Genomic DNA, 25,415 nt, shown 5'->3' with positions numbered 1-25,415 from the left:
GCTATATTCTTTAGTACCGTAGCCACACAGTACATATATATATATATGTGTATATATATTTATGTGTATATACGTTTATGTATATGTATGTACGTCTCCTTGCTACTTGATTATTTTTTTGTCCTTTGACATGACACATTACACTTACATATACCTATTACGTATTTTTCTTACGTATTTTGCTCTTACTGTAATATTGTAAGTATATTTTATATTACTGTAATATTAAAACTATTACATTTCCAGTTATTTAATAACAATGCCGGACTGGACGTGGCTTCTAATGGCGGCGCTCTTCGGAGCAGCCTCGGCGATGATCGTTCCATTAGTGTTCCTACTGTACTACTTTCGTCCTTTTGAAAAGAAAACACCTACTGAAGAGGACTTTAGCATACCTGTTACCTTGCCTCTGGTAAGTTATAGTATAATTATATATAAAATTTAATAATATGTAGATTAAACATTTGAACGTTGAATACATTAGGTCACATACAATCAAGTCTTAACATATACATACATATAAAAATTATATTTATACATACGCTTCAGCATGTAATATCCCACTGCTGGGCATAGGCATTGTCTCCATGTAGGAGAAGGATTAGAGCTTAATCCACCACGCTGCTCCAATGCGGGTTGGCGGATATATTCCTCACTATGAGTAACCCTCCGAGGCACGGTGGTGATACTCACAAGGACTGCACAAACACCCAAACCACGGCAAACATCTGTATGGCCAATACAAATTATTTTCGTGGGCGGGGATCGAACCCGCAAACGCCAGCGCAACAGCAACAAACCAGTGCTTTGCCCGTTGCCTTACCGCGTCGTCTTTTTAACCGACTTCCAAAAAAGGAGGAGGTTCTCAATTCGACTGAATTTTTTTTTATGTATGTTACATCAGAACTTTTGACCGGGTGGACCGATTTCGACAATTTTTTTTTTAATCGAAAGGTGGTTTGTGTCATTTGGTCCCATTTAAATTTATTTGAGATCTAACAACTACTTTTCGAGTTATATCTAATATAGGGTTTTTACTTAACGCTTTTTTCGTCGACCTACGTTGTATTATACCACATAACTTTCTACTGGATGTACCGATTTTGATAATTATTTTTTTTTGTTTGAAAGGTGATATCTCTAGTTTTGTACCATGATAAGAAAACCAGGATTTGATGATGGGATCCCAGAGAAATCGAGGGAAACCATCGAAAATCCGCATAACTTTTTACTGGGTATACCGATTTTGATAATTTTTAACCTAATCGAAAGCCGGTGTTTATCATGTGGTCGCATTCAAATTTCGTCGAGATCTGATTACAACTTTTGGAGTAATCTTTGATAATGCGTATTTACTTGACTATTTTTTCGTCTACCTACGTTGTATTTATTACTTGTCGATGTATTTGGAGTCGGTTTTTTTTCGTTTGCCAGCAAACACAATTATTTTAAACTAGCTGCTGCCCGCGACGTGGTCTGCGTTAACGCTATACAGCACCAAAAATACCTACGATTATACCTTTTAAAATAACATTCATTTACCCTTTTCTTCTTTACATTTCATATCTACAGAAAAATCTCATAGATGGCGCTGCTTTAAAATTGTCTTGTCTACTTATATTCATTTAATTATGTTTATCGGCTTAGTTACTTATATTGCGTGATTTTTATAGTGTGAAGCTAGCATATATAGCATGGTTATAAACATAATAACAACAACATTCAAATATGCGTCGTTAGATTACACGTTGTTACAGAATGCGTTGAGGAAATAAAGGTTCACTGCTCGTTCCCGGTAGGTGATAGCATGATAATATGTAGCCTATATGTTGACCCAACTTCTTAATAATATTCGTGCCAAATTTGAAGTAAATCCATGCGGTACTTTTTGAGTTTATCCCGGACATACATACAGACAAACAGACAAAAATTCTAAAAACTATATTTTTGGCTTCGGTATCGATTGGAGATCACACCCCAAGTATTCTTTTAAAAAATTCAATGTACAGTTTTGACTTTCCTACCATTTTATTATATGTATAGATTAATTTAATTCGTAATTTTCATTAAGGTATATCATCAGCACAAGAAAACAATATTTTGTGTTACGCATTGTATATAAATAATCAATAATATAATTGGAAGACTCGTGAAAGATTCAATCTTTAATATACTCGTACAAACGAAATAATATACCAACCGTAGTAGATGGAGTGGTTTTACCCGCAGGGTATTGAGTCAGCTTTCCCACCAACCGTAATTCTACGTATTGCTTTATATTAAGGAAAAATATGAGAAGATTCTTTCCGTATCAGGTCATTACTTTTTATGTAAGATTTCTTTTTATATATTAAAACGATCAGTGCGGTTTCAACTAAAAGTTTTTTTAACCGTCCCAGCAAATCGTGACCTTAGACAAAGCTATAAGGGATATAATCGTTGCTACGTTGTTTAATAAGACATAGAAATTTGGGATAATATGTATACTGAAAACCCAGTTTGTAAGACAACTACCTACTTACTACATTTTAAGTGAATGGAAAAAAATATTGTTCGATTTTATTCTTAACCTTTAATATTGTGTCATTATTGAATCTTTTCACTGAAATTTTGACGAAGTATTTCATCTAAATAATCCACCCGACTTTTACAATTTAAAAAAGAGGCAAAACAAAATTCTAAAGGTTTTCGTTTGCATATATAGAAATTAAAAAAGTAATATGAGAAAACCCATAGGTAAACGTACTTATATGAAATTGTACGTATCTGTGGCAAAATCTTTTGAACACATACTTCCAAATGAATTAAAATAATTAAGTCCCCATTGTTAAACCTACAACTTTAGATAATCGTTCTCCATTTGAATAATTGACTTCGATTGTCTATTGTCTAGAAACGTAAAAAAGGTTATAGTCCCTATACATAAGGAAATTCTATTTAATTCTAGTTTATATTGTCAGCCAGTTTATGTTACACATAAAAATAAAATTTATTCTCAAGCTTTACGATATCTCGCAAAATAAAGTATATTGCTAGCAATACTTAGAAGTAGATGTTTAAGTTATTAACAAGAATGAAGATAAATCGCATGTTTTCGTGACGATCTTACTAAAATGTGATAACCAGAGCAAAATTTATTCAAAATGAAATACTGATAATTTTGTTTTCAAGGTAACGTGTATACAAACAACAACAGCTTAACATACATATAGGTACGTACCTAACCTAAATCGTTTTACGTAATACATAGTATATGAATGCTAATACAATATTGTTTAGAATGTTTATTTGTTCCGGCTTATACAATATGTATAGCCCGACACTGGGATATTTAAGGATTGGTACGAGCAGACACGTACGTTTATTATTAATGAATTGTGTACCTACTTTTAAATATTCACGAAAAGTAAGGAAATCTTTTTCACTTTAAACCTTAAAATTATACACAAAAAAAAAATAACATCTCGACCCATGGTTACCCATGTTAGCTATTTTAAAAATAGATACAAAGAAATCGTCTACCAAATCTATTTATATGTTTTAGTAGTGATCACGTTTCTCATTAATTTACAATATAATAAGATTCTTTTAGCTTTACAAAGTTTTAACAATGTTACAATTTGTTATCAAAATGAAATTCTAGTCGAAGATATCCTTTATGAAGGTTTTGACGGAAATATTTATATATTTGACAGAGGTTGGAACGTCGTATACATAACTTACCACAGTTTTCAAAAGAAAAATAATTGAGAGTAGCTTTATTCTAATCCGTATTTAGGTACAAAGGTAACATGAAATAAGTATTATTATTTAATCATTAGTTAGTAACTTTTTTTTCGTAAGATTATAGATAGTGATGGAAAATGTATCAGTAATCATACCTACCATCTACCTCACTTGCTGCATTCTAAAAATCGTCACCGCCATACTTTGAATCATCTTTTGAATAAAGCTTCATCATAACGTCTATATTATGGGTCGGTAGTAAAATAATAGTGTGGGAGAAAGACAACACTATAAACCAGCCCGTATCTAAAAGGACACCGACCATCGCAATGTGGATTTTCTAATTTTTTAATGAAATATACTTAAACATAACAAACAATACATCTGTATTGAGGTCAATAAGACCCATACTTTAACTTTATCATTAAGTAACAGTTACTAAAGTAGAAAAAAAAATACATTTGCGTAATTTCGTAAACGCATTTAATAAAGTTTATGAGCACACGCAAAGCATATTTCATTTCGAAAAATAAATTATTTTTATTGTTACGATCACGGATAATTCTGGTTACGATAGATACTGACTGTTGCATGGATTAACACTTCCAAAATGCAGTCATTGCGGAACGACTGCGGGCGATGGCGTATCGTTTGCAGCAATAAAGTTCAATAAAGCGAACTTAACCTTATGTATATACTTATGTTTACTCTCTTTTGTTATACGACATAATGAAGTTGTGTATAATGTTATAGCTAAAGGGCTCTTTCAAAGTTCTAACCTTAGTGGTCTAGGCTTAGCATTGATTTCTGTCAGGACATTGCCTTTAATTAACCTTTGGTGCAAAAACCTATGACATCGTAGATCTCGAATGGATGATCGATTTCGATGCGATTTTTTACGTGGAAGCGAGTTTTCTTGCGGTGGTTTTTACCCAACAAGCTTAGTATAAAATGATTCCGCTGTTTTAAGATTATAAGCTTTTTTTCTAAGTTATGTAAAGATTTTTCGGCATAAAATGGAATTATTTTCATACTACAAACTTTAACAATATATCAAGAGGGTGCCATTAACAAAAAATTTATTAGATGTTCTGTGTTAACAGTTCGTCAGCTCTACATACTATAAACAGTCACAAAACAACATACGTTATGAACATAAATATGAACCTAGGTTTATTGAAAACAGTCGTAGAAAGGATATCGTATGTATCGAATATTCTTTTACAACTTCTTTGTAAATCGATTCTTCTGTTATCAAGGATGTAACTTATATAACAAAACGAAAAAAAAAACCGACTTCAATTATATCGACAAGTAATACAACGTAGGTAGATGAAAAAATACCAAACTAAGGATATCCCCTTTCCAACAAAAAAAGAATTATCAAAATCGGTACATCCAGTAGAAAGTTATGCGGTATAAATACAACGTAGGTAGACGAAATAAGGGTCAAGTAAAAATGCATTATTAGATATAACTCGAAAATTAGTTGTTAGATCTCAAATAAATTTAAATGGAACCAAATGACAAACACCACCTTTCGATTAAAAGAAAATTTGTCGAAATCGCTCCACCCAGTCAAAAGTTCTGAAGTAACATACATAAAAGAAAAAGTTACAGTCATTACAGTCGAATTGAGAACCTCTTCCTTTTTTGAAAGTCGGTTAAAAATAAGTAGTGTTAGCAGGAGTTTCGAGTATTAAAGTGTGTTCGGATCTAAGGGTGCGTTCGTGCGTATTACATAGGATACTTGAAACGCTCCTTGAGGTTAAGAGGTGTATCCGAGTGAAAAAGTTCTCAATATAGTAACGAGACTATATGAGTATTCTTGCGAAAGCGAATCGGGAGCCACTTGAGACGATTACAAAATTCGGAAACATGATGATATTTTCAAAGACCAAATATGAAATGTATGAAAAGATTCTGGAGGCCCTCAAGCTTATTTACCTGCTCCTCTTTAAGATCAAGATAGCAAGTGTCAGTTGTGAGTTGTAAGTGTGTTGTAAGTGTGAATATAATCATTTATATCATAATCAAAATTTATTCATAACTAACTAACGTAATCATACTCTGTTACAACATTTTGCGGCATTTGATCTCATGTGATTTTCACTACACAATTGTGCAAAATTATTCAGATCATTTTGAAATCATTTGGAATCTTTAATTGTATTTATTCGTCTAAATTTGTAAATCATCAACATAAAAATTAAATTTGCTATTTTTAAATTGATTAGCAGCATCATTAACGAAAATATTTAATAAAATGGGACTCAGACAAGAACCTTGTGGAACCCCAAATGTTGTCGCAAATGTAAACCCCCAAAACTACTTTTGTTTCACTATTTTGCGAATAAGAATATAAAATTATAAGAAAGTTCCCATTGAACCCGTAGTCAAAAAGTTTACTCTTCTGATTATTGTGATCCACGTGGTCAAAAGCTATGACTAAATTAATATAAATACAACCTACTTGGGTATTACTATCCAATGACTTTGAAATGTTATCAAAGAAAACTGTTACATTTGATATTATAGATCTATTATTTATGAAACCAAGTTGATTTTCCGATATTTTTGATTGTACTTGCCAATTGAGAAAAGGACTTATTAATGTTTGGAATATCTTTGAAAACACCGATAAAAAAGTCTATAATTAAAATATCATTTTTGTCATCACTTTTAAATACAGGAAGTACTCGTGCTTTTTCCCAAAAATTTGGAATCTGTCCGACACTTAGTGACTTTTGATAAATTATTGAAGGTGGTTTGACTAAACTAGAAGCACACACTACTACTAGCAAACCATCAGACAAATATTGGCATATTTAATATAATAATGAGGACATCAACTCCTCACATACGCAAGACTGTTTTTTTATTGTTGTTTGAATTAAATATGTAAATTTTTTGTCTTATATTTGTAAGGAGAAATAAAAAATAATTATTATTATGCAAGATGTAACTTCACCCATTTAATATATAATAGTTACATATAAGACAACATAGTTTTTATGATAACAATAATTAAAAATCCTAGTTTTCCTTCTAAAAATATTCTACTTTAAATTATTCCATCTATCTTCTCAACCGCAGCTATTTACCATTAAGTGGGTACCTTGAAATCGTTTTAGCTGCTTCGAAGACACACACAAAATTTATATACATTAATTATACATTACTGAATTACTAAGACAAAGTTATAAAACAAAGATATACGAGTAAGTATATAAAGTATATTGATAAAATAAGAAGGTTAGGGAAGAAGTAGTTAAAAAAGTTTTAAATTAATCTCATAGTTGGCAACCCTATAAGATTCAGCAATGTAACTACTTATTATATTTTATGCAAAAGTCTTTTTATACATTTTATCTATAAAAGTTTTTTCTGTATTTTCAAAGGTTTCTCTTCAATTGGCAAGAGTAATTTTTTACTTTTATTTTCTAAATTAAGAGAACAAAGGTGCTTAATAAAGATGATAGCTTCAAAGGCACAAATTGTTATTGAACTACTTTGTTATTCAATTGTAGATTGGTAATAGAAAAAGTCTAACTAAAAGATCGGCACTCTAAGATTCACTTTTATATAATTAACATAATAAATCTTACTAACGTATACACACTATAAAATTTTAAATAAATGCCCGATTTACTGCCTAAGGGCCGATTTCGTATTTTCCGGTTTTATATTTTTATCACTAGCTGTGCCCGCGACTTCTTGTAGGATAACGACAATATAATGACTTAATTTTATTTAAAAAATCAGTCATTAACAATTTGAATTATTAATAATTTATATCGTTAATAAATTAGTATTCAGGAATTATTAAAAAACAACCGGTCAACAAAATCAGTCCAGCCGTTTCAGAGATTAGCCGGAATAAACAACAAAAAGACAGACGGACAAAAATTGTAAAAAATGTTTCTTTGGTATATGTTCCGTGTATACATCCATATACATTTAGTAAAAAGCGGTTATTTTATTATTATAAACAGACACTCCCATTTTATTTATTTGTATAGATAAATGTCATCGGCTACGTGTCTTCTAGGAAATATCTCAAGTTAGAAGATATATAAAATGTATGGCTGTGTGATGTTAAAATTAAAACGTGGAAAAACAAAAATAAAAATAAAAATTAGATTCGTAACGGCGTCATCGTTGTACGCTGCTCTACAAAACGCCTCGAGTATTAATGGCTAACGTTTGCAGATTGATGTCTCGCTTTTAATGAAACAAAAGTCGTCCTATCACTGTCACCATTATAACCTTTTCTACGCTTATGTTTGGTCCAAATATTATTTTACAGTCATAAATGTTATTGTGCAGGAAATACTCAATGAGCTAAGCAGAGGTGCTGGAAGCACACCTGAAGGGGCTCTCAACGCGATGCTGCAGTTCATCTTCCAACAGAGTACCGCAGATACGCGCTGGTTGCGCAGGCGCATGGCCAATGAACTGGCGGAGCTACTGGCGAAGACGTCGTCTGGAAAGATCTTTGAATCTCTTACGGTATTATTTATTTACGCTTATTTTTTATTTAAATCTTTTTATGTTTTATGAAATTTATAAGATTCAGTAAACAAATTTAAAAATTCAAATACACTATATAAAGCAAATCAAAAAATAGCCCACATAATGAATATGCATTTAACTATAACTTTATCTAAAGAAATTATCAAACCAAATTTTAACATAACGTGACAGAAAATGTATCTACATATTACGTGTAAATTTAAACATTTTATACTCGAATAAATTATCCTCGCCCTTAAAAAAGGCGGAAAAAATAAGTAAATGTTCAATACACGACGATGGTTCATCACAAAACGGAAAATATTTATATCTCAACATTTCTATCAAAACAAACAAGTTGTTTCGCGATGTTTATCTCAAATCGTGAAGCTGAGTTTTAAACTCAAAAGTAAATAGCATACACACAAAGGAAAATTTTGTTCTAATTTTGATAAGCACAGTTCAATGTTTAATTATGTATTAAGATCGCCCTTTTTTTTATAAAAATTTCTAATTTAATTGTTATAATTAATGTTTCTCTACCACAGAGGTATTGCCGCGAATTCACATTTTGTCAAAACCAAAAGGATCTTGATAAGATTGGATAATAGATAAGCTAGAGATGTTAGTAATCAAAAATATGACGATGGAATTATATGTACAAAATCGGTCTTTCGATATTTATTGTAAACCAACCGACAACATTTTCAAACTGACTGAATCTGTAATATTATTTTAAAATAATTTTTTACATTTAGATTGGTATAATACTAATTTTTAAATTTATTTTCACAGCTCCGATCATTGGAAGTGGGAACTGAGTTCCCTAGCATCACCAATCTTCGTCTAGCTAACGGAGATTTAGAAGAGGATGGTGCCAGACTACACTCGCTAGACCTTAAGTTCGATCTCTCGTATGACGGCAGCTTCAGAATAGAAGTCGACGCTGTTATGTTATTAGGAAAAATAGCAAACATTTCTATAACTGGTATTTCATATATTTATTATGCTATCTTGCTGTATTGTATACCTTTTGTTATCTCTATTTAACGATAACGCAAAAGTTTTACACCCATTATAGGTACTTTATAAATTTTATAACAGTTTTTGTTGCTACAAATCAATGGTGATACTTTGCCTTTTTCAGTGGAAAGTATAAGCGGTAATGTTCGCGTAATGTTTCGGCGTACTCCTTACACGCATTGGGCGCTCGCTTTCGAGGCGCCACCTCGCTTAGAGCTACGAGTTCGAGGCCGTTTCCAAGGGAGACAGCTCAAACCGAGGCTAGCCGCGCTAGTCGCTGCACACATACGGCGAGCTGTAGCTCAAAGACATACATTACCTAATTATAAAATTCGGTAGGAATTTCTCATATTCTTCCAATTACACAATACCAAGTAAATTTATATAAGAATAATTTTAATGAATTTTGAACGGAATGAGGAAACCTTAAGGCCTTTATTATATATATCACAAAATACTTTATACCTTACTACTACTACCCCTACTTCCTAATTACCCTAATTGTAATAAAAGCCATCCTCGATAAATAAAAATGTTGCATTCCTGAAACTACATATATAAATTATTACCTTCAGAATCTATCAATTTAATAAAAAAAATAAACATTATTCTTTCGACTATTTTATAATGTTCATAATAACAGAAACTGTTAATTTGTTAAAAAACCTTGGTCTAGAAAAAGTAAATAAAAAGCACATTTACACAACAATTGCTTAGTCGTGCTGTCTAACGTTGGGTCAGCTTCTAAATACGTATTTTTGTTATTTATTCAGATATAAGCCATTTTTCCCAAAATCGGAACCAGGAAGTACGGAAGGAGAAGATGGGCCTACACCACATGGGCGGCTAACAGTTCGGCTAGTTGAAGTCACTCGTCTGCACTGGTCCGGAAGCATTGGCAGCGTCCGCGCAGCTTTAGCTGTAGACTCACATGGATGGGTAACTACACTTTAACAGCATATACCTTCTATTTCTTTAAAGTAAATTAAAAGTAGCAGTATTTCTCATACTGTTCTACAACAGCTTGGCAAATATGCGTAAATTATTCAGAAATTCACAAAAGATATGCAGATTTCTTATTGATGTTTTCCTTTAACGCTAAGCTCGAGAACACAGTGTATCTATAGGAGCTGTGGCTACGTTACTCATCATGGGAATATCACATTACTTAAGTTAAGAACAGTTAAATTTAACTGTGCTCTTCTGTAACGTTGAGGAACTTCCCAATTAGGGTTGCTTCAGATTTTGGGCAAGATATTCTCTGCCGTAAATTTAAATGAGTAAACAAGTGGTTTTTTCCTCCAGGTATCCCTCCGTCGCGGAATATTAGTCCTTGATGTTGTTCTACCAGCAGTTACTGGATCCCTTGGTCTTGTATGCTGTCAAGGAGTGGGAGTAGTCCTCGTAGACACAGTAGTACCAATGTCACCAGCATACAGAGCTGATCTTAGACGAGATGATGTCGTACTGGCTATCGACAATAAACCTGTAAACAATGTTGCGCAGGTAATGAAATAATTGTGTTTGCTCGCAAACGAAAAAAAACCGACTTCAATTACATCAACGAGTAATACAACGTAGATCGACGAAAAAATAGTCAAGTAACTACGCTTTATCAAAGATTACTCAAAAAGTAGTTATCAGATCTCAATAAAATTTATATGTGACCACATGACAAACATCAGCTTTCGATTAAATTAATAATTATTAAAATCGGTACACCCAGTAAAAAGTTATTGCGGATTTTCAAGAAGTTCCCTCGATTTCTCTGAGATCCCATCTTCAGATCCTGGTTTCCTTATCATGGTACTAAACTAGGAATATCTTCTTTCCAACAAAAAAAGAATTATCAAAATCGGTACACCCAGTAAAAAGTTATTGCGGATTTTCAAGAATTTCCATCAATTTCTCTAGGATCCCATCATCAGATCCTGGTTTCCTTATCATGGTAATAAACTAGGAATATCTCCTTTCCAACAAAAAAAGAATTATCAAAATCGGTACATCCAGTAGAAAGTTGTGTAGTATAATACAACGTAGGTCGACGAAAAAAGCGTCAAGTAAAAACGCATTATTAGATATAGCTCGAAAAGTAGTTGTTAGATCTCAAATAAATTTAAATGGGACCAATTGGCACACACCACCTTTCGATTAAAAGAAAATTTGTCGAAATCGCTCCACCAAGTCAAAGGTTCTGAAGTAACATACATAAAAAAAAAATATACAGTCAAATTGAGAACCTCCTCCTTTTTTGGAAGTCGGTTAAAAATGTATATTTGAATGAATTTCGAAAAATATTGGTGTATTACGTTTTAGATAAAGGTTAGATATGTCCAGAGATAATTCATGGTGGCTTCTGTCCAATCTAAGTACACAAAAAATACGGGTTTTAAAGAAACGGTTTTTATTTTGTAAAAGTTCTGTAACTCTGCTCTAATTCAAAACTCTAATTGTAAGTCAACGTTTGGCAAAGAATGTTAAAAATCATGTAGGTAACACTTTCGAAGTCGTTTACATTTTTTCTACTTTCATAGTGATGTTACGTTGAAATGTACAATCTATGTTGAATTAGCACTTAACGCAATAATAGCATGATTATACAAGACTCGTAAATTATGACGTAAAATCGTTGGGTTAGATCGAAATCTTTTGAGCAATCATGATAATTATAACGCAAATAATAAGAAGAAAACTTCGCTTATCTTGTCAAACTTTTAATTTAAAATCATATAAAAATCACAAAAAGGATATACCTAATAGTATTATATTCCCTTAAAGTGCGAATTGCTTTGATATTTAATTAATACATAGCACACATATACATAATATTTTGACATGAAAAATCTATTATTTCATAATATTTTAGTATTTTGTTCTTTATATTGTCGTTAATATTATTACTGCACTGATAACAAAATCATAAACATCAATTAACATATGTACGATTTTATTTTTGTGCTACCCACACATTAGGAATTCTAAACATTTTTGAATATCATATCAAAAATTGACCGCTCCAGCGGGGATCGAAACCGCATCAATTACCATGTCGATGATTCATTCATTTACAAATATGTATAGATTTAATTTATGCAAGCTCGTTCTTACCTCGTTATCTTTAGAACTATAAAATTATAAATAAATAAATAAAAAATCAATAGACTTATAACTTTGACATATAGGTACGTCCATACTTGTTGCGTTAGATTCATTATGTGTGTGAGTCAATATTTAATAACGGATATTTTTAATTATTCTTCGTGGGATGTCCACTTTCCTGCGAACCGTCAAAGAATACTTATAATAAATGGACACAATGATAAATAATGATATTTTTAATGTTTTAGAAACACTATGCATGATAAACAATAGAATTATAAATAATAAAATAGCTTTATAGTTTATAAGATATAAGAAAATACCATTATTTTGTGTTATTTTCGATTGAATCATTCTACGCTTAACTCTTTATACCACCTACTGTAAAAAATATATATACACACATAAAATATACATACAGTATATTTTTTAAGGATATTTGAATATAGCTTTTGAAGTTGTCGGTCTTTCTAGACCAATCCCTACTATTATTATAAATGTAAATATAACTTTGTTTGTAACGCTTTCACGCAAATACTGCTTGACCGATCATCATGTAACTCTGTACACATATTCTTGGAGGTACTAGAAGTAACATAAGATACTTTTTATTTAAAAAAAATTCATTACGAGTGAAGCCGCGGGTAAAAACTAGTACTTTATAAACGAAACGAACGATTCAGCCTGTAACATCCACTGCTAGGTATATAGGCCTCTTTCTTCATGCAAAGAAAGAAGAATAGTTAATAGGTACTGTAAAAATTGGACAAAACCAGTAAACGTATGATTTAGTTATTGATATGTTTATTTATATTTTCTACCTAGGTCGGCAAGCTTTTACGTAGCGTAGAGCGTCGTGCGGTGACAGTGCGGGTGAGACGAGGGGGTGCTGGCGGTGCAACACGGAGGGAAGACGAGCCGAAGAGACTACGTACAAACTTTTCCTTCCGAAGAGTTTCTGAAGTCATGGAGGGAGTCCGGCTTCAAGGCATGCGAACAGCTGTATCTAAGACAAATTTAACCGTAAGTTGAGTTATTAATATTCCAATAGCTTTGTGCCCTAGTAATGCTGTAGGAACGATTTGAGTTACTTTTGATTTTTATTGAATTCTTTGCTCAAATGATAGAAAATGTCAAAAATCTTATTTATTTGTAGGAAACGGATTCTCCATCTAAAATGGCAGAACCACAAAATGATACTGAAGCACACGTAAAACAAAAAACTGAGCCAGTACGCCAAATACCCAAAGCTCCAGACCTCGGTCCCGCTAACTTTGGTCTACGTAAACGCAGATGTTCCGTTGAAAATAAGTCCTCGGATAGCTCAGCCGGTAGTACACCCCCAGCATCAGGTGCAAGTACGCCATTACGACAAGTAACCACGAACAAAACTGTAAAGCATCCAGATATTCCAATAATAAAAACAGACACGTCAGAATGCAAGGTATCAGAAAAGATTGAAAGTACATTGGAAGAGGAAGAAATGTACGAAACCGGGGGACCAAGGCAGTGCGAGCATGTTGAAATATGTCAAATGTTTTGGACAAAGATTGTACCGATTAAGCCCATAATACGATTTGACGAAGAAACCGAATTTAAACTGAACGAGAATCACAAGTACCTAAATATAAACGTTTGGGCGACAGTGCCGGGCGAGAAAGACGAAGTTTTATTAGGATATCTTAACATACCATTAGCGGCATTACTTAGCGAGTGTCAAGATTCAACTGTTCCTCATCATATGAAACGTTATCAGTTTTTACCGCCAGATGTAGATATTAAATTTAGGTAATATTCTAACACTATTAGAAATTCAATACTTTTAAATACGTAATGTAATATACATTTACCCATAACATTAATTTGACCAAAGTGCAATTTTCATCGCATCAGAGTTTTTCATAAAAACATTTCTTCCATTCTTTTCTTCTATTTGAATACACAATGAAATTTAAATAAATGATTAAAGCAAGAGCCACAAGCTGGCCTCGCACGCAGGCTTCGAGCCGTGCCTGTGTTTCGGGGACGCGCTGGTGTGGTGGGAGTGGGAGGACGCCGGCGTTCGTACAACAAGACCATCTGCCCGCCCTACGCCGCCCCGCGCCACTCAGCCCGTACAACCCACACGCACCGTGCACGACTTTGTACGGACACACTTCCACAGATCCACGCAGTGTGACTTCTGTAATAAAAAGGTACTCACAATATAGATAAGGTAATGCCTACCTGTATTGAACTATCGATTGTTCGTAAAGGCTGACTCGATTATTTTTACAGGTCGCTTACTCTCTAACATATAGGACTACATTTGTCCAATTTTCTATTAAACAGAATTGTACATCTTCGTAATCATCATTGGCCTTAATCCGTCTATTGCAGACGATGTAGACAGTGTCAGAAAGACACTGTGTTGCCTAGGACACTCTTCAGAAAAACGCAGAGTTGCCAAACTCTGCGCCACCCTCTCGACTTCACTGACTTGGCCTACAGGAACGACGGGTCGATACGTCTGGAGCCAGTTCGGCTGCAGGAGTCTTTCACAGAAAGCTACTCGTATACCACGAATGCTTGACAAAGATCCCATTCCGGTTTTCAAATGAAGTTTTCCTTTTCCAGGACCCTAATAATTTTGAGCCAGGTATGGCCCTCGGTCGCCTTATACGACCCCCACGGGAAGAAAGGGGGTGGTGCAAATCTATTCGGCCGACACCACACGGCATATCTTCGTATTACACGGAAACAATATCATCCTTAAATGGCTTAATGCCATCCGCACAATCCGTACAATACAATACACTTATCTGAAAGTAATTTACGTTATTTGTTCCTAGATATGGCTCAAAGATGCGATGCAGTGTCGAAACTGTGGATTATGCTGTCACAAGAAATGTGTCACAAAGTGTCAGGAAACTTCCCCTTGTATCGCAAAACAAGATCGAGGTAGACATATTATATTAGTACTTTGTTGCTTTATTTATCGTTTGTTTTTTGTTTATAAATGTTTTACAATTTTTTATAATTATGTAGCATTGGCGTATCTAAAAATAACAAACAACTCATCCTACAGCGATGCTAATATCTTTAGGATTTTGCAGGCTCAGATTTAATACCAAATATTGCTTTTTACTGTACATACAATCACACGGATACTGCAAGCAAGGCCGAAAATGCTATCTATGCCATCACTTTCTTTTATAAGGAAACAAACGGAAAGAATAATAAATTATTTCAAATGAAATTTTCTTTTAAAATATAATATAATACTTTCAAGGAAGTTTTAATAAAAATGTTTCAAAGGAAAGAATTGTGGTTCTTCATGTCAGCACTCTCTTTGTTAATCGTCAGACACGTTTAGACACTAATTACTTCCCCAAGAATTCTTGAAGCGAAAAAAGATCCAATACGTATATACACACAAGTAACCATTTTTCTTTCTTAAAGTAATGATCTTTCTTAAAGTGATGATTTAAAAAAAAACTGACAAACGTTTTAAACTCAAATTGAAATATAACAGTCACGTTGTACCATTCAAGAATCATCAGTCTACCTTGTTGTTATGTCTTTTATTTGCAAAACTTATACATATCTTAGTGATAGTCTATGAGAAATGAATATAATAAAAACTTCCTTGTTAATGTAGTTTATTGGGTTTTAAAAAATAAACAGAAGGTTAAAAAGTTTTGCTAAAACACATACAAAATATCGTGTCAAACTAATATGTTTATATTTATTTTAATTTTTCTTTATACTTGCAACGAAAGGTCAGTCTTTCTGTAGCCTAAAATAATTGTCATAAATATAAACAAAATTCTTTTCCTGGCATGAGTGTAAAGGATACTACTTGGCCTTATTCGTTTTTAAATACCACTATTGACATTACGCCAAAAACATTAAACGAGAAGAAAGGCGCAGAATTACGGTCGATGACCTCATTATGTTTCCTTTTAGATGTGCCTAAAATATGCATTTTATAGAAGTAAGTAAACTAATTCTAATAATAGCAAACAATAGGAAAACATATGACGTTAATAAATTATTAATCTTTGCGGATTCTAAGTTATAAAATTGACAGTGAATTATTAAATATTATAAAAACTTTAAACATAATATCTAGATATTAAGGGTAATTTCTATATAAGGGTACAATTATCATCGTTTTAAGTCGATACGTCTATTAAATTATTAATCTTAGATTATACATCATCACGTTCTGAGGATCTGATTTACCGTTTGAATTCTTACTCATCATTTTAACTGGCATTTTGACTAGCCCGTTGGCGCAGATTGTAGTGGCCCGGTTTTCTGCTCCGTGGGTAGTAGGTTCGGTTCCCACCTGAGTTTGGGTGTAATATTTGTGTTTAGATATTTATATTATGTACTAGCTGTGCCCGCGGCTTCGCCCGCGTTGAAATTAGTGTGTCACAAAGTTTTCTCGGCAAACTTCTAGTGAAACTCTCATCAAAATCGGCTTAGCCGTTCCGTAAACCTTTCTCTTGCCAATGGTGGAGCCCTCTCTCCAATGGTGAAACCACATGAAAATCCGTTCAGTAGATTTTGAGCGAATCGATCATATACACTTTTGGGGACTTTGTTTTATAATACACTAACTGTTGCCCGCGATTACGTGGTTATGAAGATAAACATTACTATTAAGATGTTTAACGCAAATTATTTTTTTATTTCAGTCACTTGAACTGCTTATCAAACTGAGTAACTTTTTAAAAAGCACAATTTAGTATAATTTAATAGTTATTTTTATAAAACCTCTCTATACACCAAATTTTTAGTTTTATTTTCAGGCTGTATATGTATGTTTCATACAAACTATCAACCCCAATTAAACCCCCTTAGCGGTGGAATATCGTAAAATCCGTTCTTAGCGGACGTCTGCTAACTATAATCTACCTCCCTTCCAAATTTTATCTTTGTCCAACCTGGATGGATAGACCATCCAGCGGTTTTTGAGTTCTCGTGATGAGTGAGTTAGTGACCTTTCTTTTATATATATATATAGATTACAATGCATTATTTGGACACCTTCTCATCATCTATACATTTTAAATTTCAAGTCTCTTAATTCAAAAACACGGGACTTTCACACAAACTTCCAACCCCCGTTTTACCCCCTTAGGGGTCGAATTTCGTAAAATCCGTTCTTAGCGGATGTGTACGCCTTATAAAGAACCTTCTTGCCAAATTTCAAGTTTGTAGCTGTTATAGGTTCGGAGATTTCGCGATGAGTGAGTCAACCTACCATCCCCCGTTTTAACCCCAAAAGGGAGTTGATTTCTAAAGATATATTATTTGGACACCTTTTCATCATCTATAGAGCATACATTTTAAATTTCAAATCTCTTACTTCAAAAACATAGAACTTTCATACAAACTTGCAACCCCCGTTTTAACCCCTTAGGGGTCGAGTTTCGTAAATTCCGTTCTTAGCGGATGTCTAAGTCTTATAAGGAGCCTATCTGCCAAATTTTAAGTTTGTAGGTGTTATAGTTTCGGAAATTTCGTGATGAGTGAGTGACCTTTCGCTTTTATATATATTATTATAGATTATCTCCATGTATAAATAAAAAAAAATATGTAGCTATATCAGCCGGCTGTTACCTATAACGCAAGCATTAAGTGACTCACCTTAGGAACAGACTATACTGTGTGTGAATGTTATAAGATATTTATTTATTTATTTAAACGTTACAGTTTCCTTGTATGATATCATACATAAATGGAGAAGGGATATTGCTACCTATTATAATACAAAAACTTTCGTTTATGGTAATAAACTCGATTTTAATAATCCGAAACATCCGTGACTCATACTTTAGTAACAAACTATATGAAACTGGTTGTTATACATTTAATTGTCGTTTACCCTCGGTAAACTTTTGGTCAAGCCTTTTAAGCTAATACTTATACCACAAATTTTATTTATTAACCGACTTCCAAAAAAGGAGGAGGTTCTCAATTCGACTGTATTTTTTTTTTTTTTTTTTTTTTTTTTTTTATGTATGTTACCTCAGAACTTTTGACCGGGTAGACCGATTTCGACAAATTTTGTTTTAATCGAAAGGTGGTGTGTGCCAATTGGTCCCATTTAAATTTATTTGAGATCTAACAACTACTTTTCGAGTTATATATAATAATGCGTTTTTACTTGACGCTTTTTTCGTCGACCTACGTTGTATTATACCGCATAACTTTCTACTGGATGTACCAATTTTGATAATTCTTTTTTTGTTGGAAAGGGGATATCCCAGGTTTGGTACCATGATAAGGAAACCAGGATCTGATGATGGGATCCCAGATAAATCGAGGGAAACTCTCGAAAATCCGCAATAACTTTTTACTGGGTGTACCGATTTTGATAATTTTTAATTTAATCGAAAGCTGATATATATCATGTGGTCACATATAAATTTTATCGAGATCTGATAACTACTTTTTGAGTAATCTTTGATAACGCGTAGTTGCTTGACTATTTTTTCGTCGATCTATGTTGTATTACTTGTCGATGTAATTGAAGTCGGTTTTTTTTCGTTTGTGAGCAAACACAATTATTTCTTATTGATTCAATATAAGGAAAAATACGAGTATATATATGTATCTAGGATTAATTTTTTAATTAAAGATTACCGTAACAACGACATTCATTGAAACGTTATATACAGTAAAATTTACTACATAACATGTAATTATTGTGTCGAAAAGACACGAAAAAAATAAAAGTTTAGATTATTGCGTGACGGCACAAGCGAGATGCGAGCAACACGGATACTGCGTTTCCTTGTGTGCTAGTATTCGTCTATTATTAATTGTAATTGTTACATTACTGTAATTATTAGAACGATAAGCGTTTGAATAACTATTATTTTGTAGGCTTAGTTATGACATACTTGTACATACGATATATGTATAGACGAAATTTACCAAATTGTGTGAGGGTGACGGGAATTGACAGATTTACCTAATTCTTATCGGTGAAACAATTGACTAAGAAAGCGATACACAATAAATCTCACTTGTTGCAATAATAACAATTTGAAATTTTTAATAAATCTTTGAGATTCAGACATATTGGTAAGTCTTGTGATGGTATTTTTCGAGATGGCAGCCTTTTCGCATTAAGGCAATATAAGGACGCATACTGTATCCGTGCTTGCTTTCGCAATTGACATTCGTCTTAGCCTTCGATGACTAGGGGATGATACTGCAGTTTTAAAGACATATATAAGTAACATACTCTTTTTTAATTAAAATCGGTCAACGTTGTGAATATTTTTATAGTTATTTGAGAAGGTATAGTTAAAAAAGTTAAAGATATGTAGAAAACCCTCGTGCTTAGCTAATGATGAATAAACTTAGAACATCGCTCTCTACAGGCTTGTTTTATATTGATTACATCTAACATCTTTAGATGTAAATAATTTAATTTCAGTATAATGTGAATTGAAGTTATTGAATCTAATAATAACTGAAACCATTTCACGTAAACAAGTCATTTTTCGGTCGCATGTTAATGATTGTTAAAGCAAAACAAATTTTAAAGTTGAGTATTAAAAACTCAACTAAAATTCAGGATTTTTTTTTTATTAAAATATAACTTGAAATAAAGTAAATTAAATATTAATTTAATACTTTATTTACTATAGAGACACAAGTTTCCGCTGAATATACAAAATCTTATATATATATATATAAAATTTTATGATAGACTTTTAAACAATATCTGATAATCTGATAAACATACGATTTGCGACCAATTTTTAGTTAATTCTTAGTCCAATATTCATAATTTCTTCCAGATCAGACTGTCAGCGGAAATTTTTCTCCTCCAGAGTTAATTATGACTGAACCAGACATCGTAATAGACCCTGATTCCGATGACGACGAGAAATCTGAAAGAAAAGATTCATTGGACGTTCAAGAGGAAGGTAATCATTATTAAGATCCGTCAAACAATTTTTATTAGAGCATTTTTAAACAACATATTAAGTTATCAAAAACTACAGAAACATTTATGTGTTAGAGAAAAAAAACATAGATAATCACGCTACTGCTAAACATTGTGTAGATATGCTTCCGATATTCATGAATATACTTTCTTAGATAGGTACATTTTAGTCGTACATTTCTCGCATACCAAAAGTTAGTAAATATTTTTTTAAATGTTATTAATTCATAGGTTTTTACAAAGCAATGAATTTTAAATTTTATTTCTCTTTATACAGACGAGCTTCTTGAATGCTGACGAAAACATTATTAACACATCCGGACTCTTCTGACACGTTCCAACACAAATATATTCAGGTTTTTCTCACTGTCAGTGTTGCCCCAGATCTTTGTGATTTCGCCGAAAGTTCCGAGAAACATTTATTTGTGATTAACGCCTTTTAACGAACAATTTGCCCCTCCAATCATCTGTGAGTCCTAGATGGTTGCCTTGATAGTTCACCATTTAGAAAATTTAGTTCCTATCAGAATGTTTGGGGTTTTTCGCTTCGTAAACAGTTTTTATTTTCGCATTTAATTCATTTTTCTTTGTTTAATTTACTCGATACATAATTATTGTTCCTTATTGTTTTGTTATGTCTGAGTTTAGCGTAGTGTTTATTATTGGCACATATTAAAAATACTTTAAAGACTACCAATATAGCACAACAATTTAAAACATCTTTGGTAAATTAAAATATGAGAACAAAGAAAAAGCATGTCTATAGAATAAGACGCTTATAGTTAAACCAAAAACTAGGAACATTAATTCGCTACTGTAAGCAATAAATAAACATAAATATAATTGACTTATGTTCGCCTTTATAATATTATTAGGAAATGAAGCGAAATTACTTCGAAACAACATTACCCGTAGTTGCCTGTTTTATCGAGCGCATCCAATTAAAAAAAACCCTCTAGCTAACCACTCTAGATATTTTCGTTACCATTTTACCCAACATCGTGTTTTGTGCAATCACAAGTTTTTCTAAATTCTTTGTAAATTAAGAAATTACAATCATAGAACGTACAGTCAGTTTTAATTTATTTTCAAGGATAATGACTAACGTTGAGTAATTGGAAGACAATGCAACAAGTTCTTGTGTGTTATCTACGATCTTGTTGAGGTTACCGAGCTCCCAGATGAGCCGACCAATTAATAACAGCTTCGTATGAAAATAGTCGTTGTTTGTATGTGCAATGTGATTCACAGTACAATGAGTTAATTGTGTTTTTTAGACTGAGGAATGATTGTACACATTTACTACTGTAATATAACAATTTGAAGTGATACTTATTACATAAAGGAAAAGTTTAATAAAATATAAAAAAAAAACTTATCATTTAACGTTTTATTGTTAATTGCTCAATTAGTACAAATAAAAAGTTAATAAAATGTTTAATCTATATAAGTCCGATACTAGGAAAAGAGAGCAATTATTTTTAATTTAATTTGATATCGAAATAAAGGAAATGTGCGTAATTGCTTTAAATACTGTCGAAACTAGACGTAACGCCTAACTGTGTCAGTATTAATGCCCAAACTAAAAATATTTCGTATGGTATGTGTAAAAAAAGTTGCATAAAGTTACTTACCAATTATAATTATAAACCTCAAACCATAAAACTTCCCTTTTACGTTACTTATATGAAAAATGTTTTAAAAAAATATAATTTACTTTTTTGTGATATAAAGGCGGGGGTGCAATGAGTGCGTTGGTGGCGGGTCTGCGACGCGCGGGCTCTGCGCACTCCCTGTCTGCCCCCAAGAGCAACGCGTCTTCACGCTCCTTGCCCCCCTCGCCCAGTCATACTCCTCGGTATTAAAAACTACTTTTAAATATTTTATTTTAAAATTATAATCAAATCAAATATATCTTAATTATTTAATCTTAACGATGAACATGACACAAATGATGTCTATGTTGGAAATTAAACTAATTTCCGTCCGTCTATTTGAGATTTATGTTAACAAAAGTAAATTCAACAATAATACCTACCTATTAATTGCCTATCTAACGAGTATTCACTAAATGTATGAATTCAGAATTTGATCGCAGTAATAGTATTCGGTAATAGTAACCAAAGATATTTGTTCGTCATAGGAAACAATCGCTAGAATCGGGCAATCCGTTCAGCGGTTGCGGCGCGACGTGGCTGGCCCGCGGCGGCGTCGCGGCGATGTTGCAGCCGGCGCTGCGCAGCGCGCTGCCGCCCGACGCGCTGCTCGCCGCTGCGCGCGACTCCGCGCCAGACCTAGCTGCTAAGCTCACCCCGACACAGATACATGAAATGGTATATATCAAATTATATCAATTAAACAATTTGCCCAATTAATCAATAGTATATGTTGACCACGCCTTGGTAAGACGAACACAGGCCGCACTCCAACCAGGTCGACTGAAGACCTGAAGAAGAAAATAGGAAGCCGCTTGATTCAGAGGGCGCAGGACCGCCTTTTAAAAGCTAGCGAATGGATGACCCGATAATAAATTACACTTGGCGGATATAATTATATGATTATTTGACTCAGAATTTAAACCAAATCCACGCGTTTTTACCCGACATCCAAGAAAGGAGAAGGATCTCAATTTGATTGTTTTTCTATGTATGTTAACTAATCGAAAGGTGGTGCGTGCATATGGTCCCATTTGAATTGAATAGAGATCTGACTATAGAGACTGATGACTGAGTACTTTTCGAATTATATCTAATAATGCGTATTTAGGTACTTGACCATTTTTTCGTATACCTACGTTGTATTTATTATACTTGTCGATGTAATTAAAGTCGTTTTTTTTTCTTTTGCGTGCAAACACAATTTTCCTCTTTGTCTATTTCGGCACTAACTTACTCACTATGTTAATTAAGAAATAAACTTATCCACTGCTTGTTTGTAAAATCATAAAATGACTAATATGAAAAAAAAATACATATTTCAATATAATCTTGAAACAATGTCACTCATTTACGATTATTTAAATATCACATATCACGATAATTGTAGCTACAAGCGGTCCGTGAAGAATTATCGTCGGTGGATGCCGGCGGCGAAGAGGGTGGCGAGGGCCGCGCATGCGCGCTGACGGCGCTCATGCTGCACTGCTGCGCAGCAGCACAACTAGCACAGCAACACGCCGTCGACGGCCTCAACACTTGATACCATTAAATGTATTGTTCATTATCATGTGATTTTTATTTCAATTTCTAAAATCTACTATCAAAATGTTGAAATTATTCAAAACATTAAAAACCACAAATATTGTACTGGTAGTGGTAACTACAAGTATGTATGCTTTATTTTTATATTTTTACCTACTTTTGACTTTTAATATCTACGTATAATATACATCTGTATTTTAAATGCTATTTATGCATATTATGCATACATAAATAAAAAACGTATCCATAGTAACATAGTATATATCTGAATAATATTGTTTGTAAACACAGTTATGGTAAGTTCATAGTATTTAAAAAGTTAGTTAAAGCCTACTATCTCACTATGATTAATTAATCAGTTTAGCTTTTTCCAATTTGCATCACTTTTACTTATTTTATCTTCTATTTCTATTAACTTTGTTAAATTGTGACGACATGTTATGTATGTATGTATGTATGTATGTATGTATGTATGTATATATGTATGGATGTATGTATGTATGTATGTATGTATGTATATGTGTTTGCATGTAAGTACGTATGCTTTGTATGTATGTAGATATTTTATGTATATATGTCTATGTATGAAGTATTTTTTTTTTCTATATTTTTTGAGTAGGGAACGAAAATGCATCATGTTTGCATGCATAATGTTGAATTTACAAAATACAGATAATTGCGCTGCTACCTTTTCAATGCATATTATCCTATATCTAAAGGTTGTCTGGAAGAGATCGCTACTAAGCGATAAGACCGCCTTTGTACATTACTATCTCTATGTGTAAATAACTGTTTTATGTAATGTTTTTTTTCCGAGTGGTGTGCAATAAAGTATATTCTATCTATCTATCTATATACTACGAGTTCTCAATATATATATATATATATATATAGTAAGTAAAATGTAAAACAATAACTACTCTAGTATCTACTCATAACTTGTATTCAGTTTTCTTTCATAACTTGTTTCATTGACTATTAGGTTGAATACTGTTATTATTCTGTTATTGTTTTGACATATCTAATAATATTTTTTGTACTTGTTTGTTGTGTGTGTGTTGTTTGTATTTGTTATTGTAGCCAGGTTGTTGTAGTATTTACTTGGCACCAACTTCAAAATTATAAAATATTTATTTAATCATTTCTGATTAACTAAATCAAAATACGAATTACTTTGTACTAAGTAAATTTATTTTTCACTTTTTAGTGTCCTTTTTGAAGTCGGTTTTTTTTTTGTTAAAAATTATTTTATTTTACAATTTTTAGTGATGGGTAGACCTAACAAGGATGCTTTTTCTCTTATGTCGGGGGTTCGGAAACATACACAATACACAAGCACAAACACCCAGATCATAACAAACATTTATATGGCCATTACAAATGTCTGTCGTGCGCGGGGATTGAACCCACTAACGCCAGGGCAACATCCAGTGCTGTGATCGCTGCGCTAACGCGTCGACATACTATGAGTAAAGTTCGCTATTAGGTGTACGTAACCAGGACTGACAGGCTAGCGTGTTCTCCGAGGCTAGGTTGGGAGAACCACAAGGATTAACAACTAGACCGAAAATAAATATTTGTATAAACATAAATATCCACTCCGAGCGGGAATAGAACCCGCGACCGTCGGTGTTTAGGCGCCGCCGACACGGCACATGCACCATTATATCAAAGCGGTCGTCAAACAGCAAAAGGTAACTGCTGTAAATTGTTGAGAAATTCCCTCGAGTGTTTATGGGCTCCATCATCAAACCTGGTCCTGCGACACAGATGATCACACAGCAGATAATTGCTATAAATCGTTGAAAAGTTCCCTCGACTATCTTTTGTCTCCATCATCAGACTTTAATGGCACTTATAACTCATACAGGTGCAAAGTTCTCATCAATAGAAAC

The 25,415-nt window shown here is 33.0% G+C and overlaps 1 protein-coding gene and 1 long non-coding RNA gene across 3 annotated transcripts; one reads left to right on the top strand and one right to left on the bottom strand.

Moving 5' to 3' along the window:
* The first annotated feature begins 259 nt into the window (after window positions 1-259).
* Window positions 260-23,542, top strand: LOC123665776 (PDZ domain-containing protein 8). Its single transcript, XM_045600040.1, has 14 exons — window positions 260-412; window positions 8,056-8,238; window positions 9,037-9,229; window positions 9,389-9,599; window positions 10,038-10,203; window positions 10,570-10,770; window positions 13,189-13,386; window positions 13,520-14,151; window positions 14,333-14,558; window positions 15,195-15,320; window positions 20,177-20,300; window positions 22,055-22,178; window positions 22,464-22,653; window positions 23,366-23,542. Exons 1-14 carry the CDS (start codon window positions 260-262, stop codon window positions 23,516-23,518), a joined length of 2,880 nt encoding a protein of 959 aa, XP_045455996.1. The 3' UTR covers window positions 23,519-23,542.
* On the bottom strand, window positions 19,779-22,558 carry LOC123665914. Of its 2 annotated transcripts, none has more exons than XR_006745122.1 (2): window positions 22,442-22,558; window positions 19,779-20,264 (listed from the first exon to the last, which is right to left on the bottom strand). It is a non-coding gene; the product is annotated as an uncharacterized LOC123665914 (long non-coding RNA). The 2 variants fall into 2 exon arrangements; XR_006745121.1 differs by lacking the exon at window positions 22,442-22,558 and adding an exon at window positions 22,038-22,343.
* Window positions 23,543-25,415: the final 1,873 nt, after the last annotated feature.

The sequence above is a fragment of the Melitaea cinxia genome, chromosome 2, assembly GCF_905220565.1.
Source record: "Melitaea cinxia chromosome 2, ilMelCinx1.1, whole genome shotgun sequence".
NCBI lineage: Eukaryota > Metazoa > Arthropoda > Insecta > Lepidoptera > Nymphalidae > Melitaea > Melitaea cinxia.
The sequence above is the reverse complement of the archived record's forward strand: the minus strand, read 5'-3'. Positions and strand labels throughout refer to the sequence as shown.